The 14101-nt window shown below is 35.3% G+C and overlaps 2 protein-coding genes across 4 annotated transcripts in view; both read right to left on the reverse strand.

The window, feature by feature from the left end:
* Positions 1–1793: 1793 nt before the first annotated feature.
* LOC129304608 (UDP-glycosyltransferase 73C25-like) lies at positions 1794–3550 on the reverse strand. Its single transcript, XM_054944328.1, has one exon. It carries the CDS (start codon positions 3408–3410, stop codon positions 1926–1928), a length of 1485 nt encoding a protein of 494 aa, XP_054800303.1. The 5' UTR covers positions 3411–3550; the 3' UTR covers positions 1794–1925.
* A 2419-nt stretch (positions 3551–5969) lies between these two features.
* The window catches only part of LOC129304607 (protein SHOOT GRAVITROPISM 6-like), a 30159-nt gene continuing 22027 nt past the window's right edge, over positions 5970–14101 (reverse strand). For 2 of the 3 annotated variants that reach the window (XM_054944326.1, XM_054944325.1), the window contains exons 38-42: positions 13815–13993; positions 13606–13728; positions 13079–13139; positions 12898–12993; positions 12030–12487 (exon numbers count right to left, since the gene is read on the reverse strand). In XM_054944326.1, the coding sequence (XP_054800301.1) occupies positions 12419–12487; positions 12898–12993; positions 13079–13139; positions 13606–13728; positions 13815–13993 (528 nt within the window). In that variant the 3' untranslated portion in view covers positions 12030–12418. Of the gene's footprint in view, positions 6498–6575; positions 6684–7184; positions 7279–7354; positions 7441–7541; positions 7614–9091; positions 9191–10002; positions 10078–10164; positions 10279–11031; positions 11138–12010; positions 12488–12890; positions 12994–13078; positions 13140–13605; positions 13729–13814; positions 13994–14101 lie in introns of those variants that run through there. The other variant, XM_054944327.1, reaches the window with a different exon arrangement.

Raw genomic sequence — 14101 nt, forward strand, 5'->3', positions numbered from 1 at the left:
TTACACTTTTAAAATGTATTTTTAAATAGACAATGACAATTTTTTTATTTATACTGATTTATAATTTTTTATATAAATATAATGTATTAAAAATATTTAAAGATGTGAAAAAATTTAAAATAACATAAAATTTAATATGTTAAATAGTATGAATAAAAAATATAAAGTTTAATATGCTAAATAATATGCAGGGAACTGAATTGCAATGCTACTAAAGCATCATCCAACTAAAAACCACCAACTCTAAAATTTGAGCTCACACAGACATTATAAGATATCCCATGATAATGGGAGATAGGATCACAATCATGAATAAACAAAAGAAACTCATCCTGAGCTGGTTTGGAAAGTTATCAGTAATGATGGCCAATAGTGGTTAAAAAAATATGACTATCATGTGGGAATTCTAACGCACCTAAAAAGAATTTAAAATGTTGAGGACCAAGAAGGCAACTGAAATTTTGGTAGATCCATATCAATACACAGTCAAGGAGCCACGTGGTATTCAAAATAACTCCTTGTGCAAACAAAGAGAGAACAAAAAATTAAGGGTAATATGGTCAATTAAAAAAATAGGTGAAAATTATTTTCCCTCATTAAATGCTTTAACTCATTTGGCGTTTTAAATCCATCTTAAAGTCAAGTTTCAAAATACACTTTCAAACCTCATTTTAATCCACATCTCAAAAGTCATTTTGTTCAATTAAAAATTTGTCAAACAACTTTTCATATATGAAAAACTCAAAACTACTTTTCTCATGCTAAAAGCTTTTTATTTAAACGGTGCCTTAGTTGTCAAAGTTACTGCATTGTTGGTAAAAAATAATGTACATGTCTCAGGTTAGTCTCTATTTAATTTGCATCACAATTCATATTTTGAGCTCAGAGCACAGCTCACAATTGGTAAGCGGTAAGTGAAGAGAGGTCATGCAGTAAGTTCCGCGCCAGCAAACCAAACATTAAATCAAATTTTGTTATAGCACAAGTTATTAATTGGAAAAGAGAATAGGTTCATTTCAATTTTCAAGAGGCTAGTCTATTATTCCTCAATTCCTATATATAAGATATTTTTAATCAAATTACACAAGCTAATTAAAGTTGATTATTTAATTAAAAATACAGTAACATTTTAATTTTGTTCTTAATTATTGTAAATAAAAAATGAATCCTTTTTTCACAGTAAATTAATAAGAGTATTTAATTTTTTTAATTTAATAAGGATATAATGATCTATTCATTAAAAATATATTAACAACCTCTTATATTTAAAGATAAATAAAATCTAAAAAATCTTTTATATACAAAGACGAAAGGGGGTATGTATTTGTCACTCTTAATTTGCATCATGACTTGAGTTTTAGAGCATGTGGCACAAGTTACTAGGAGATAGAGAGAGTCCTTCTGGAAACATAAACTCAAGAAAACATGCGCAAACGTTAGGAGTACAAGTATTAACTACATCTACTTGAGAATAGCCTATGATTTATGGGGTGACTGAAGAAGTTAAGAATGAGAATGATTTTAATTGTTTGAGGCTTGAATTTGGAAATTAAATTGTGGAAATAGGGATAGGAAGTGAATTGGGAGGAAAAATTAAGGATAAACTGCACTCATCTATTTATAAGCAAGGTTTTAGATGATGGAGTGAGTTCTTATCTACAGATAAGGTAAAACTCTTAAATAAGTTTATGAGTTTAGAATTTTCTTTTTTAATAAACTAGTCTTTTTTAATGTATTTTCTTTTTAAATTTTTGCTCATAATTTTAATGCTTTTATTAAAAGAGAAGACTTCATGTGGAAAGTTCTCTTCTGCAGGAGGTAAGAGTGAAGTGCCACCATTAAGAATATACATTAATTACAAAACAAACAGTAAAAGGAATATTAGTTCAAAGCTATATAAGCAAATGGAGGGACCATTGACATGTTCAAGTGTCAACCTTATTCTCCTTACCTGCTTGTTGGAGGATGTCTTCAATCAGCAGACTTATGTTACGATGAGAAGATCCCCCATTCTCAACAGCTTTCTTTGCCATTTCACTCAGTTCTTTGGCCTTTTTCCTTCTCTCTTCAATTTCTTCTCCTTCGTTCATGACCAGGCATATTGCCTTCTCAACATCTTCCTTCTTCACCACCACACCAATCTTATCCTCCTCCCCCCACTTCATCGGAGCTTCTACCCCAATGCTCACTCCAATCCTTAACACTTGACAAACCAGCTTCTCATTTAGAAATTGATCTGCAAATAATGGCCAAGTCACCATTGGCACGCCTGCACTTATCCCTTCCAAAGTTGAATTCCAACCACAATGTGTTATGAATCCTCCTATCGCAGAGTGGGACAATATCAGCACTTGTGGAGCCCAGCCTCTGATTAAAAGGCCTCTTCCTTCCATCCTTTCCTCAAATCCATCTTCCTTGATCCAACTTTCTAGCTCTTCTAACCTATTCCCTCCTCTAATGACCCAAATAAATGGTTTCTCTGAAGCTTCCAAGGCCAAGGCAAGCTGTGCTAGTTGTGAAGGAATGAGGTTGCATAAGCTTCCAAGACAGACGTAAACCACAGACTGAGTTTGCTGGGAATCAAGCCACTTCAAGCACAGCTTTTCATTGATGGAGGCCTTGTTGCCTCTCTGTGCTTTATCCAATTCATCCTTGTTACATAGTGAGACTGGCCCAATACACCACACCTTATCCTTTCGTTCCTTCTTGTAATCCTCGACATATTCTCCCTCCAACTCTTCAAAAGTGTTTATGATTGCACCATACGAGCTTGTCTCAGCATCAACCATCTGTTCATGAAACTCCTTTAGTCTATCATGTTCCATTGGTAATGGTATTTGAGATTTGTTCACCTCAAAATGGTGAGGTATGCCAGGCACAGTGAAGAATTGCGATTCTGATGTTATGCTCTCAAGAACCTTGAAGGTACGAATCTTGTGCAAGCAATGGAGGCAGAAGCAAGAGAATCCATGGAAAGCAATTCTTGGAATGCCGTGTTTCTGAGCAATTTGAATTGTCCAAGGAATGCACATATCGGAGATAATGCAACTTGGCTGAGGCGTCAGTTCTTCAAATAGCTTTTCTGCTTGAGTTTGAAGCATGCTGATTGCATCGAAGAAATTGAAGATCATGCCTAGATCTAGAGATGTCATGTCCATATTCTCACACCCTTCAGGGAGTCCAGCTTCTTTGGATGGAAACTGGAGATGTACTACTCGAATTGGAAGACAAGAATGAACAGCACGAGATAGAACAGAATCAAAACGGGAAGCATTTTTTGGTGTAGTGAATATCGTGACTATCACACCACGTTGTGCTAATAGCCTTGTGATATCAATCATCGGGATAAGGTGGCCTTGGGCCATCATGGGAAACAAGATGAAGTGAGGATTGAAAGCTTGGGAAACCATGGCCACTAGCTGTAGAGGGACAAATCTTTGTTTTCGGTTTCAACTTCTTATAGCAAGGAATCGTGCTAGCTTTTTCTCTCTTTTATATACAGAAATGATTAAAGTGTATGATACGTCTACCACTGAATTGGGGATGCAAGAACATACATAAGGGCATTGGATTGTATATATGGGGGTGAGACTAGAAGTGTATGGATGAAACCAGATTGTAGAATTTTGTGGACACTACGAACTTGTTTTTTAGTTGTGTCATAAGAGTTCGTCCCAGGATGCAGACAAAATGATTTAAAGTGACGTGATATTTCAGTTCTTTGTATATGTGACTTGGAAAATTTAGATTTGCCTTGTCTATGGATCCTCTTTTCTTGCAAACACAGCAGGAACAATATTCTTTGGACAAGGAACTAGGTCCAACCAAACAAATGTGGAGGATTCGTAGCCAATAGCCATTCTCAATTATTTGTTCGCATGCATTCTATCATTCATTTTTTTAATCATGTAAAATACTATCTACATTCGAAATATAGCCACATTAATTTACCTTCTATTATATATATCTTTTGAGTTATGTCCCATGAATTTTTCTTGTAAATGAATTGTTAACCAGCTCCATCTATAAAATACTTCTGGGTCTTATATTTTAGCTAACGCAAGATTTTTAAAACTTCATGTGTTATAGCGATATAGTTATAATTTTGTTAGACCACAGTCTTACCTCCGTTTTCACCTTTTTCTAAATAAAAAAGCTAAAAGTATCCATCATTTTCTAAATGACAGTAAGAAAATCAAATGAAGTTGCTGCTTATTTAATCCTGATCAGCTTGGAACTCTAACATAGTCAAGTCATTTCAATAATTATCTTTAAAGAGTGGTATGATATTTCAATTTGAAGCTTTGAGCCGTTGATAGTAAATTGCATTTGAAACATGAATGGCGAATGATTTGACGAGAAAATTAAATCAGGGGAAGTTCTGGAGGTGGTGTGACCTTTCTGGGAGAAATATAGGATATGCGCTGCTATGTGTGAAAGAGAACAAGTTGTTTCCTTGAAGAGCACCGTAAGTGGGGCATATATCCATAGGAATGGTTCTTTGACAAAAAGAAAAGAGACAAAAAAGAAGCAAAAAAATGTGGCCATTCAAAGTGAGAATAAGAGGCTTGAAAGTGATTTATACTAAATCTTTTACAGCCAGTGAAGCTGTCAATTTTATGACAAATCTCAGCACTAAGCGAAAAATCCTGTCAAAAAAACCAAAGCATTAATCTTAACCTATACAGATTATAGCACAAAACATACACTATTATAGCCAGAATTTTTTATGCGTCACTTGTGAGGAGCTTTCTACTTTACTGTTGAGAGGGATTTAGTTTCAAGAAAAGCTTTTAAAATGAACTTTTTAAAATGAACTAAATAATTTCAAAAATACTTCCCATCAATTTCACATGGGCTCAGAATTCATCTCACTTTTGACCAGAGCATCATTAAAACTAAATGCAATGGAGGCAAAAGCAAGAGAACCCATGGAAAACAATCCTTGGAATGTGATGTTTTTGAACGATTTAAATTGTCCAAGGAATATACATGTCGGATATTATGCAGCTTGGCCGAGGTTTCGATTCTTGGAATAGTTTTTCTGCTTGGTTTTGAAGCATGTTGACCGCATCAAAGAGACTATAGAACATGCCTGTGGGTGCCATGTCAAAATTCTCACACCCTTCAGGGAGTCCGACTTCTTTGGAGGGAAATTGGAGTCAGATTGAACAGCATGAGAAAGAACTAAATCAAAACGAGAAGCATTTTTTGGTGTGGTGAATATAGTGACAACCACCCCACGCTGTGCTAATAGCATTGCAATGTCTATCATAAGGATAAGGTGGCCTTGAGCTATCAGGGGAAACAAGGTGAAGTGAGGATTACAAGCTCAGGAAACCATGACAAGTAACTATAGGCAAATGAGCTTTGTTTTTGGTTTCAAGTCGTGGCAAGGAAGCGTGCTAGCTTATCCTCTCTTTCATAAGCAGATAAGAAGCTTCTGCTTTCAAATAAACTGTTGAGGTGGTCATGCAAGGGTATACATGAGCCTTGAGGGCATTGCATTTTGCGGAGGTGAGATGCTTTGGGCTTTTGGCAACGTATGGATGAAACTAGAATTCCGCAGACAACTTTAACTTGCTCATATGCTTTAAAAAATTCGTTCCCTGGATGCGGACAGAATGAATTGATGCGTCGTGAGCTAGTGATATTTCTCTGTTTACAATCATACGGCACAAAAATTTGATTCTACGCCATCTCAAAGTCCTCTTATCTTACCGAAAGGACAACCTTGCTTGGACCCCATAAACAGAGGAACTTGTGGCCATTCCCAATTATTTGTTAGTATTCTATCTGCCCGTAAAACCCAAAATAATAATAACAATCATCATCATCATCATATACAATATCTCCATATTAATACCATTTATCTCACATATCATTCTAACTATGTCCTATCAAATTTTATTTTCAATGAACTATCGAACAGCCGTAGACCTTTTGGCCTTCTATTTTAACGCAAGATATCTAACACTTCTATGCTTTGTTATAAAAGTATACAGTCTGATACATATTTTCATTTGCTTCTAAACTTATGAAAGTATAACTATGGCAACCAAGCAGAAAAAGTTAATGTTTATTTTATGCTGAGCTTGGAACCCCGACGAAGTGAGATAATTTAAATAACTATTTTCATAGAGAGTAGTTTGCTCCTTCAATCCTTTACATACTACAGAGAGAACGGGAAAGAAGGGTAAACCAAAATGGAGATAACTTGTGGAACCAATCAAGTGTAGATCAAAAGCATTAGCCCATAGCTGCAAATAAGCAGAACAATCTGCTCAATCTCGCAATCATTATGGCATATCACTTTGAGAATTCTTGGGAGACTCCGGATGATGGTTTCCCCGTGCCGAGTTCATACGTTCAAGACGAGCTTCTCTCCATAAATTTGAATTGGAGGACTTTAGTAACAAGCCCAAGGCAGAAGAACATGTTGCTCTAACAATTGCATCTGGTGATCGACTCATTTTGCTCACCATCGTCCCAAACACCTAAATGAAGATACAAATCCTGTGAAATTTCAGTTTTAGGTGAGCAGTCTAGAGTGCGCTCGCATTTAAGAAAAAGACCTTTGTATGGTAGAGAAATAGAATATGCTGACTGTCCGATAAAGAAAGAATGCTGCTGCACAAGTATATAGCATTTGCCTGAATTATTGGCCATGATGCATCAAAAGCCTGCATCATCAAGAAAGCAAACGGCCCCATTACTTACATATGTGGTTGAAATATATGTTGACAACTGAATTACTACGTGCTTTGAAATGATGAAAGACAAATCCAGCTACAACAGTAGCCACAGTGGACAGCTTGATCCTTGATAGATCAATCCTAGCGTTTCCATTTTAAAGTAGCGATACTGATGAATGATGAATTGAGAAGACAAGAAGATGCACATGAGCTACACGTATGAACTATTCATAACATGTGTGTTGTTCAGACTAAATACGAAAGGAAAAAAAAAACTTATTACCAAACCGAGAATCCAAAAAGAAAAATAGAGGTTGTTTGCGAGCAGAAAATAGCAGAAAAATAGAAATTATCTAGTGTCCCTAGCCTTAAGTAAACAAATTAGGATCAATTTCATATCAAAGCAAAATCATGAAGGTACCGTAATCATTTAGTTATAGCAGATAGCAAAATAAGTTCAGGCATCATTGACTCGTCGAATTAAAGAACCTGAACAGTTGGCGCCATATATGTATCAAGTCTGGAAGGAAGATGCTGAGTAAATTGTTTCGCAATGTCCCTAAGGAAGTCCTCATACTCGCTTCTAAAATCACACAAAAAAGTTGGGTGAAACTTCAATAAACTTTCACATAACAAAGATCAAATCAGTCACATCATACCGGTGATCGGAAAGGAAACAATTTGTATTTAGAAGGGCAGGCAATCCTTCAATCTCCATCAAAGGGCACACCCTTCTTAGGGTATTCTATCAATCAATGCATTAAAAGAAAAATCAGTGAAACGTTAAAACTTGATAGTTTATTTAGAATTTCCAATTCAAGAAAATCCAAAATAGTGGTTGATTACCCGACAGGCCAGTCGCACACCAACATCTTCATCATGAAGATGCAAAATCAAGCGAGGAACAACAGCATGTACCTTTTATAAAAAAAAAAAAAAAATCATCAGGATGAAATGAGCCTGCTGACATAATGCCAAAGAAATATAGGACAATGATCAACTCAATTTAGCCATGCCAAAACTACACGATGCACAAAAAGAATAAGACATGTTACCTGGAAAAGCCTACAATAAACTCAGTTGAAAATTCCATGTAGAATATTTGTAATTTTTCCAAATAAATCAAATTCGAAAACAAGTGTCAAATTGAAGGCCATTGCTGGTTGGTCCACTTCCCTATTCTGGTCTGGCTATTCAAAACATCATTTTCGCAACTATGAGAAATCTAGCCTAGTATCAGAGAAGTCTAATTAGTTTCCACCACTGGCTAACGAACTAATCAGGGATGAAGGACGTCTTCAAATTACTCATAGTGATCATTGCCCAAAAAAAAAAGGAAAAGAAAAAAGAAAAAAAGCCAAAGACGATAATACCAATCTTGTTCCAAATGAAGGGACTGAAATGGCCTAGCCCATTGAAACTTACCAAGAAAGAAAAAAGACAAGAAAGGGATAAGCCGGAGTGAGATGATGAGGAAAATTCTTATGAATTCTAACAAATATAATCGGAAAGATGGCAGGAGAAGGAGGTAATTGACAGTGGAGAGTGCTAGCATCTCAAACGCTAGCGTGTGAGGTGGAGAGCGCTCTCTTCCTATTTCCTTTTTGCAGTGTTTTCCTGAGCTAAGTCCTTCAATCTTACACTGATTGAAGGCTTCTCAGTAATTTAGTTCATATATGATAAAATACACATCCATTTTCATCATTTTTAGCCTGGGTTCCATTGTAACCAAATAAAAACAAAGCATAACAAAATTTAGAAGTCTGATGGATGTGAGGAGCGTAACAGCAGATAGCCACCATGATTGGATTGCATAGGTCTTCATAATTTTGAGTCCACATCAAGAGCACAAATAATTCGGGCGCAACTTTCTGACCAGCAATTCATATGCAACTTAAGAGGCGTGATTTTTGCCTCATATACTAGATTTAAGGACGACTTTTCTAGCTTTCTTAGGTCTCCAGCACGTCCATGAAAAGGGCTACCCTTAACATATCACTTGATCACCTGCAGAGAAGGTGCAACCTGATATCTAGAACTTGCTGACCAGAACTCAACCATCAAGGATGTAGGCCCTTCATGAGTGGCGCCATGATAAAGTCCCATGTGAGCAAGCCACAATTAATTACGTACTCAAGAGGCATAATTCTCTTATTTTACTACACAGTTTTAAAGGTAACTTCTCCATGCTTGCTTAATGTCAAAATCTCGCCAATGCCTTATGATTCCCCCCATGAAACAAGCTTGTAATTTCCAAAAAGAGAAATTCATTTCCCCATTTCATTCTACAAATGTCCATTTTTGACAACTATAAAGGGACCATAGCTGGTGAATTAATAAAACCAATTCATTTGGGTAAATATCCAATAATCTCATATGAGAGTTAAGAAACATACCTGCTCAACAAATGCATCATTCAGTGCTTCAGTTCCATACTTGCTTAGCACACCAAATGCTTCAAAGGAACTGGCTCGCATCTTTGCGTTCATGCTTGTCTGTTTTTAAAGATTTCCTATTTAAATTAGTTGAAATTATATGAAAGTTGCAAATCTATTCCAAACAAGAATAATAGATAGAAAGGAAAGAATTAATTTCAATAGCAATAGATATAGAAAATGATACTTCTAACTTGATACAAGGGAGTGAGGTCACTAGGCTTCTAAGCTATAAAGCAGATTATCAAAACCTGAAATGTCAATCATCTCAGGAAATTGTCTACAAATTCAAACTCTTACTTTGATTATTTGTTGCCTATCACCATTGGTGAATCTGTTTACAATTAAACTAACGTCAAAATGAGTAAGAATATAGGAAATCCATGAAGTTCCTAATTCTTCTTTTTCTTGCTCTTGACAATGATTTACCAAAGGACTTGAAAATTAACTGCAGTTGTATCTTAATTTCCAAGTGCTCTTTTGAGTAAACTCTTTCTGACAAAAGATAGAAAGAAAAGCTGTCTAATAATAAAAGTAAAGACAAAAGGCCATCAAACAAATCTTTGAAATTAACTCAACCAAAGACCCATTTTTTAGTCTCTACGTCTAATTTTCAGTTCTAATCCATACAGCAAGTCGAAAAAAGCTTTTTTCAATTGGAAACCCTTTTATCCTAAAGAAGATAACCTGATGCACTTTTGTTATTGTCAACTAACAGGTCACTCAATGTGAGTAATACGGTGCTTCAAAATAGATCAATCCAGTCTGTTTCATGCCAAAGCAAATTGCATTTATTCAATTGTCCTAGAGTTTAAAATAGAAAGAAGAGGAAGGGGAGGAGGAGGGACACATCATAAAGTAAGAAGGCGCACTTGAAGATTTCGAAGCCGTATTGAAAGATTAGGTAAAATGGGTGCAACAGCATCATCAAGTGAAGACTCGAGGATCTAGAACAAGCCAACAACAAATGATAAAGAACTGAATTTAAAGAGAACAATAAAACCCAAGCACACCCCAAGTGAAAGAGAGCTCACCATCAATAAGCATGATACTGCAGTTAATTGCACAGATTCATCACAATCATCTAGCAAAGCTAATATGACACCCAAGACTTGAGCTGTATACTTCAGAATATGAATGGATGGAATCTGCATTTTCAATATTTTGAGAATTCAATTCTTTAACAAGAGGGAGAAAGACAAATATACGCATTTCTCCTCATAATTAAGAACCCAACTGCCAAAATAAACTTGCTAGGATCATAGAAGATTTATCTCTTTATTATTTAGATATTGTAATCTGTATAATGATAGCTTAATATTAGGGATAGGATATTATTATGTGATTATGAGACATTAATACCAAGGCTCCTCTCATATATATTTCGGTCCTCAGAATGAATGAAACATACATTTGAATCATATTTACCTTCCAAACTTATCACCTGTATGGCACCAAGATTTGAAAATGATATACCCAAATGATATAAACAACAGTATTCGAGAAAAACTATTATGGTAAAATAGATAAGATTTTCGGTAACAAAAATGCTTTTGAGGCTTCGTTTATGTATAATAGTCTATAATCAGATAATTTTTGTTTGTTTAGTACTTTGTCTATATGAAATGTACTCATAAAAACAAATTATAAACCTTCAACTTGCAGCCAAATAGCGTTGAGCTTGCAAGATTTTTTTATGGTAAAGCTAAAATGTAAGCTTCGTCCCATGATAAATGAGAAAATTTGTGGATAACTGAGGGCTTCTCATAACAATAATGTTATTGATCAAGCAACAACTCATAAATTTAACTATTGAAAGCAAAAGGGCAGATCATGAACAACCAATCAATTGTTCCAAATAAAAGTAATAAAAGTATCATGTGTAGATGTAATAAATGTACCTGTACAAGCCCTCTCAAACATAAGCGTCGAACATTTGAAGAGTCGTCTGATACATGACGACATAAAACCTCAACCATTTGCTCCAAAAGCGAACCATATCCACCACTGTAGCATTGACAACAGGAAGCAATAAGAACTTTCTCTGAAAGCAAGCCATTCAGAAAATAAAACAAAGAGAGAAAACTACTGGTATTTAACTAAAATTAAGAGCCTGTGGAAAGGAAAACTTTGCAAAGATAACTAATAGAAGTGAATAGGAGGAAACCAAAGCAAGTAACATCAGTTAAGAAACATAAATTTATTATTATCCAACAGCTAACATTGCCGTTTATACATAGTTAATGATATGTTAAGTCAACTAGTAAATATATTTAAATTTTCTATATGTTTAGGTATGATCAAACAAATGATCTAATTGATAAACAAAGATAGTTATATGTGTTCATATGTATATATAATGCAAACATGACTCTATATATCTCAGAGCCAGCTTAGAATCAACAGAGTATATGGGAAATTAAATGCATACACACCCCAAGTCAATCTCTAGCTCCACCACATCTAAATAAATTTAAATTCTTGGCAATGACAGCCTCAAATTTACCAATGAAAATTTTCCAGTAAGTGTGCAGATAGCTCAGGGAAAGAAAACAATGACATGACTAATCAGTAAAAATCCTTAAATGAACAAAGATTTGGTTCAGAATGAGAATAGCAAAGCCATTCAGATGCTTGCCATTTCTTCTCCATCTATGTGATACCTTGTGATGCTTCAAATTAACTGATTAACATGACGTATTTTTTCCAAGCTCACCCTTGTCAATTACACTCACCCTTTTCTCCAACACAGACATACAAATATGACCTTTCCTACCCATTATATGAAACGAATACTTCCTTGCAAAGCTGTAGATAATAACAATATATCCAATTTTTCCTGAAACATTCTTGGGAGGTAGACTAACATTCTATACCCACCTGTAGCGAACAAACTCTGACAGTGCTGCAGCAGCGGCTTCCCGTTGGTATTTATGGGTTCGGTCTAATGACTTTGTCAAAGAATTACAAATATTTGCACCTAAGGTTTCGACCAGACCAGAGAATTAATCAAAATTCACATATAAAGCAAATAGTAAATAATTACATTCATTGAATAACCATAAGAAAGAAAAAATGGGAAAATTCCAAGGAAGTCTACAATGTGATATTTAGAACCAACGGTGATCATTGCCTATCCAACTTTGACTCAGGAAAGTAAGTGACCCCCTACCAATGTACATTTTCAACCATAAAATAGAATATCATATCCCAGAAAGTTCAAACGACCCATTTGATCATAGAAAGATGAAGTTTTAATCACTTTAGCCAGAAGATTACCTAAACAAACTAACCAACTAGGGAAGAACCTTCAGGAAAACACAGGATTCCAAGCACAGGTTCTTCTTCATGGATGCCCTTCATGTCTTACTCAATACAATCAGCAATTATTCTAATCATGTCCACCTTGACCTTGTTACAATTTTTACTTTTAAATATGGAAGTAGAGGGGAAAAAATTTGAGTCACTAAAAACTTGATCAAATACGTCAGGTTGCCAATAAAAGATGGGAGCGCCAAAAAGAACTTTTAAATTCACACACACACACACACTAATTACTGTCAACAAATGAAATCAAACTTCAACGTTCCATGAAATTTGTGAAATGACGCTCTAAATCAGGAGATTCTTTTTTTGTAGAAAGGATTGGTGCAAAGACAGCATATAATTTATTGTGTTTTAAACAGCCATTGCAATATCTTTCAGCATTTTTTCGCAAATAAATATGTATGCACTTGACCATATAATTATACTTGAAATAATGTTACCTCTTTGGGTCTCTTTATAGATATGCAACCAGCTATTTCTCCAATTAGACCAATCCACCTCTCATTTTCAGACAGTTCTCCATCTCTAGCCAAAATCTGAATAAATATATTTTAATATTCACCTTCTCTCCAGACAATATCTACATTCGTAGAATAGAGCAATATTTATATGTTTGTCTACCTTGCCCATCTCAAGGTCACCAACACATTCACAGAATGCTTGAAACGCAGTTAAAAGATCCCTGCACAAGGGAGATAAAAGAGGAACTATAAAAGAACAAAAGAATGCTACTCTCTATATTTGTCTGTGATAATATGAATTTCGTCCATGAATTTTTTTCACTACAAGGCGCCTCTAGCTTAAGAGTCATGGATTGCACTCAAAACAATATCACTCATTGTTTTAACTATTATTGTAACATACCCAAGATGGTACAAATGCTACTCTCCCACCGCAAAATGTGTGTTTGGGATGCCACATTTTCACTTCCATAATGTCTTCAGGGGAAAGATAATTTATAACCACACCAAAATGCTTAATGGCTGTTTGGAAGCATAGTTATATCTACCCCTGACACTTCCCAAAACAAGCCATTGCACCATAAAACCACTCCCAACATGTAACCAATAGATTGCATTCCAAAAACCATTATACAGCAGATACGCAAGCATGAAAATGAAAGAAATAACTACACACCAAACCCTTACCGCAATGGTTCATGTAGACCAGAGTTAGCTAAAGTATGACAGCTTCCAAGTTGGAGTGTAAGCTCAGAAAGAACAGAAGCATAATGTAGTTCAACAGCCCTTTTTCCAACTTTTCCCCCACCTCTGCATCAATATGATAGATAGGCTTGTAAAAACTGTTAGACCATGTTACAAAACCTATATTTGATTAGTATAGTAGATATACGGACCTGAAGAATGCAGTGAGAGCAAAAATCGCAGCTTGCAGCATTCCATCCTCTGTCTGGTGGTAAAAAATATGGCTATCCTCAGCTCTATCAACATCACCTTTAAGGATAGGAGTCTGGCTAAGTACAGATATCACATGTTCTAGGAACAAAATTGATAGCACCATGTGCTGAGAAAACACCTGGAAGAGACAACTAAGTCATCAGGATTTAAAAAAAAAATACAAAAACAATCCAAAAATCATATCCAAGTAACAAAAACTAAAGCAGATGTGGAACAACACCATCGA

The sequence above is a fragment of the Prosopis cineraria genome, unplaced genomic scaffold (genome assembly GCF_029017545.1).
Source record: "Prosopis cineraria cultivar Desert tree isolate PC_DT_omini unplaced genomic scaffold, ASM2901754v1 PC3, whole genome shotgun sequence".
NCBI classification, from domain to species: domain Eukaryota; kingdom Viridiplantae; phylum Streptophyta; class Magnoliopsida; order Fabales; family Fabaceae; genus Prosopis; species Prosopis cineraria.

Bases quoted from the DNA above. Each gene is read 5' to 3' on its own strand.
- LOC129304608 (XM_054944328.1), bottom strand. From the start codon at position 3,410: ATGGTTTCCCAAGCTTTCAATCCTCACTTCATCTTGTTTCCCATGATG.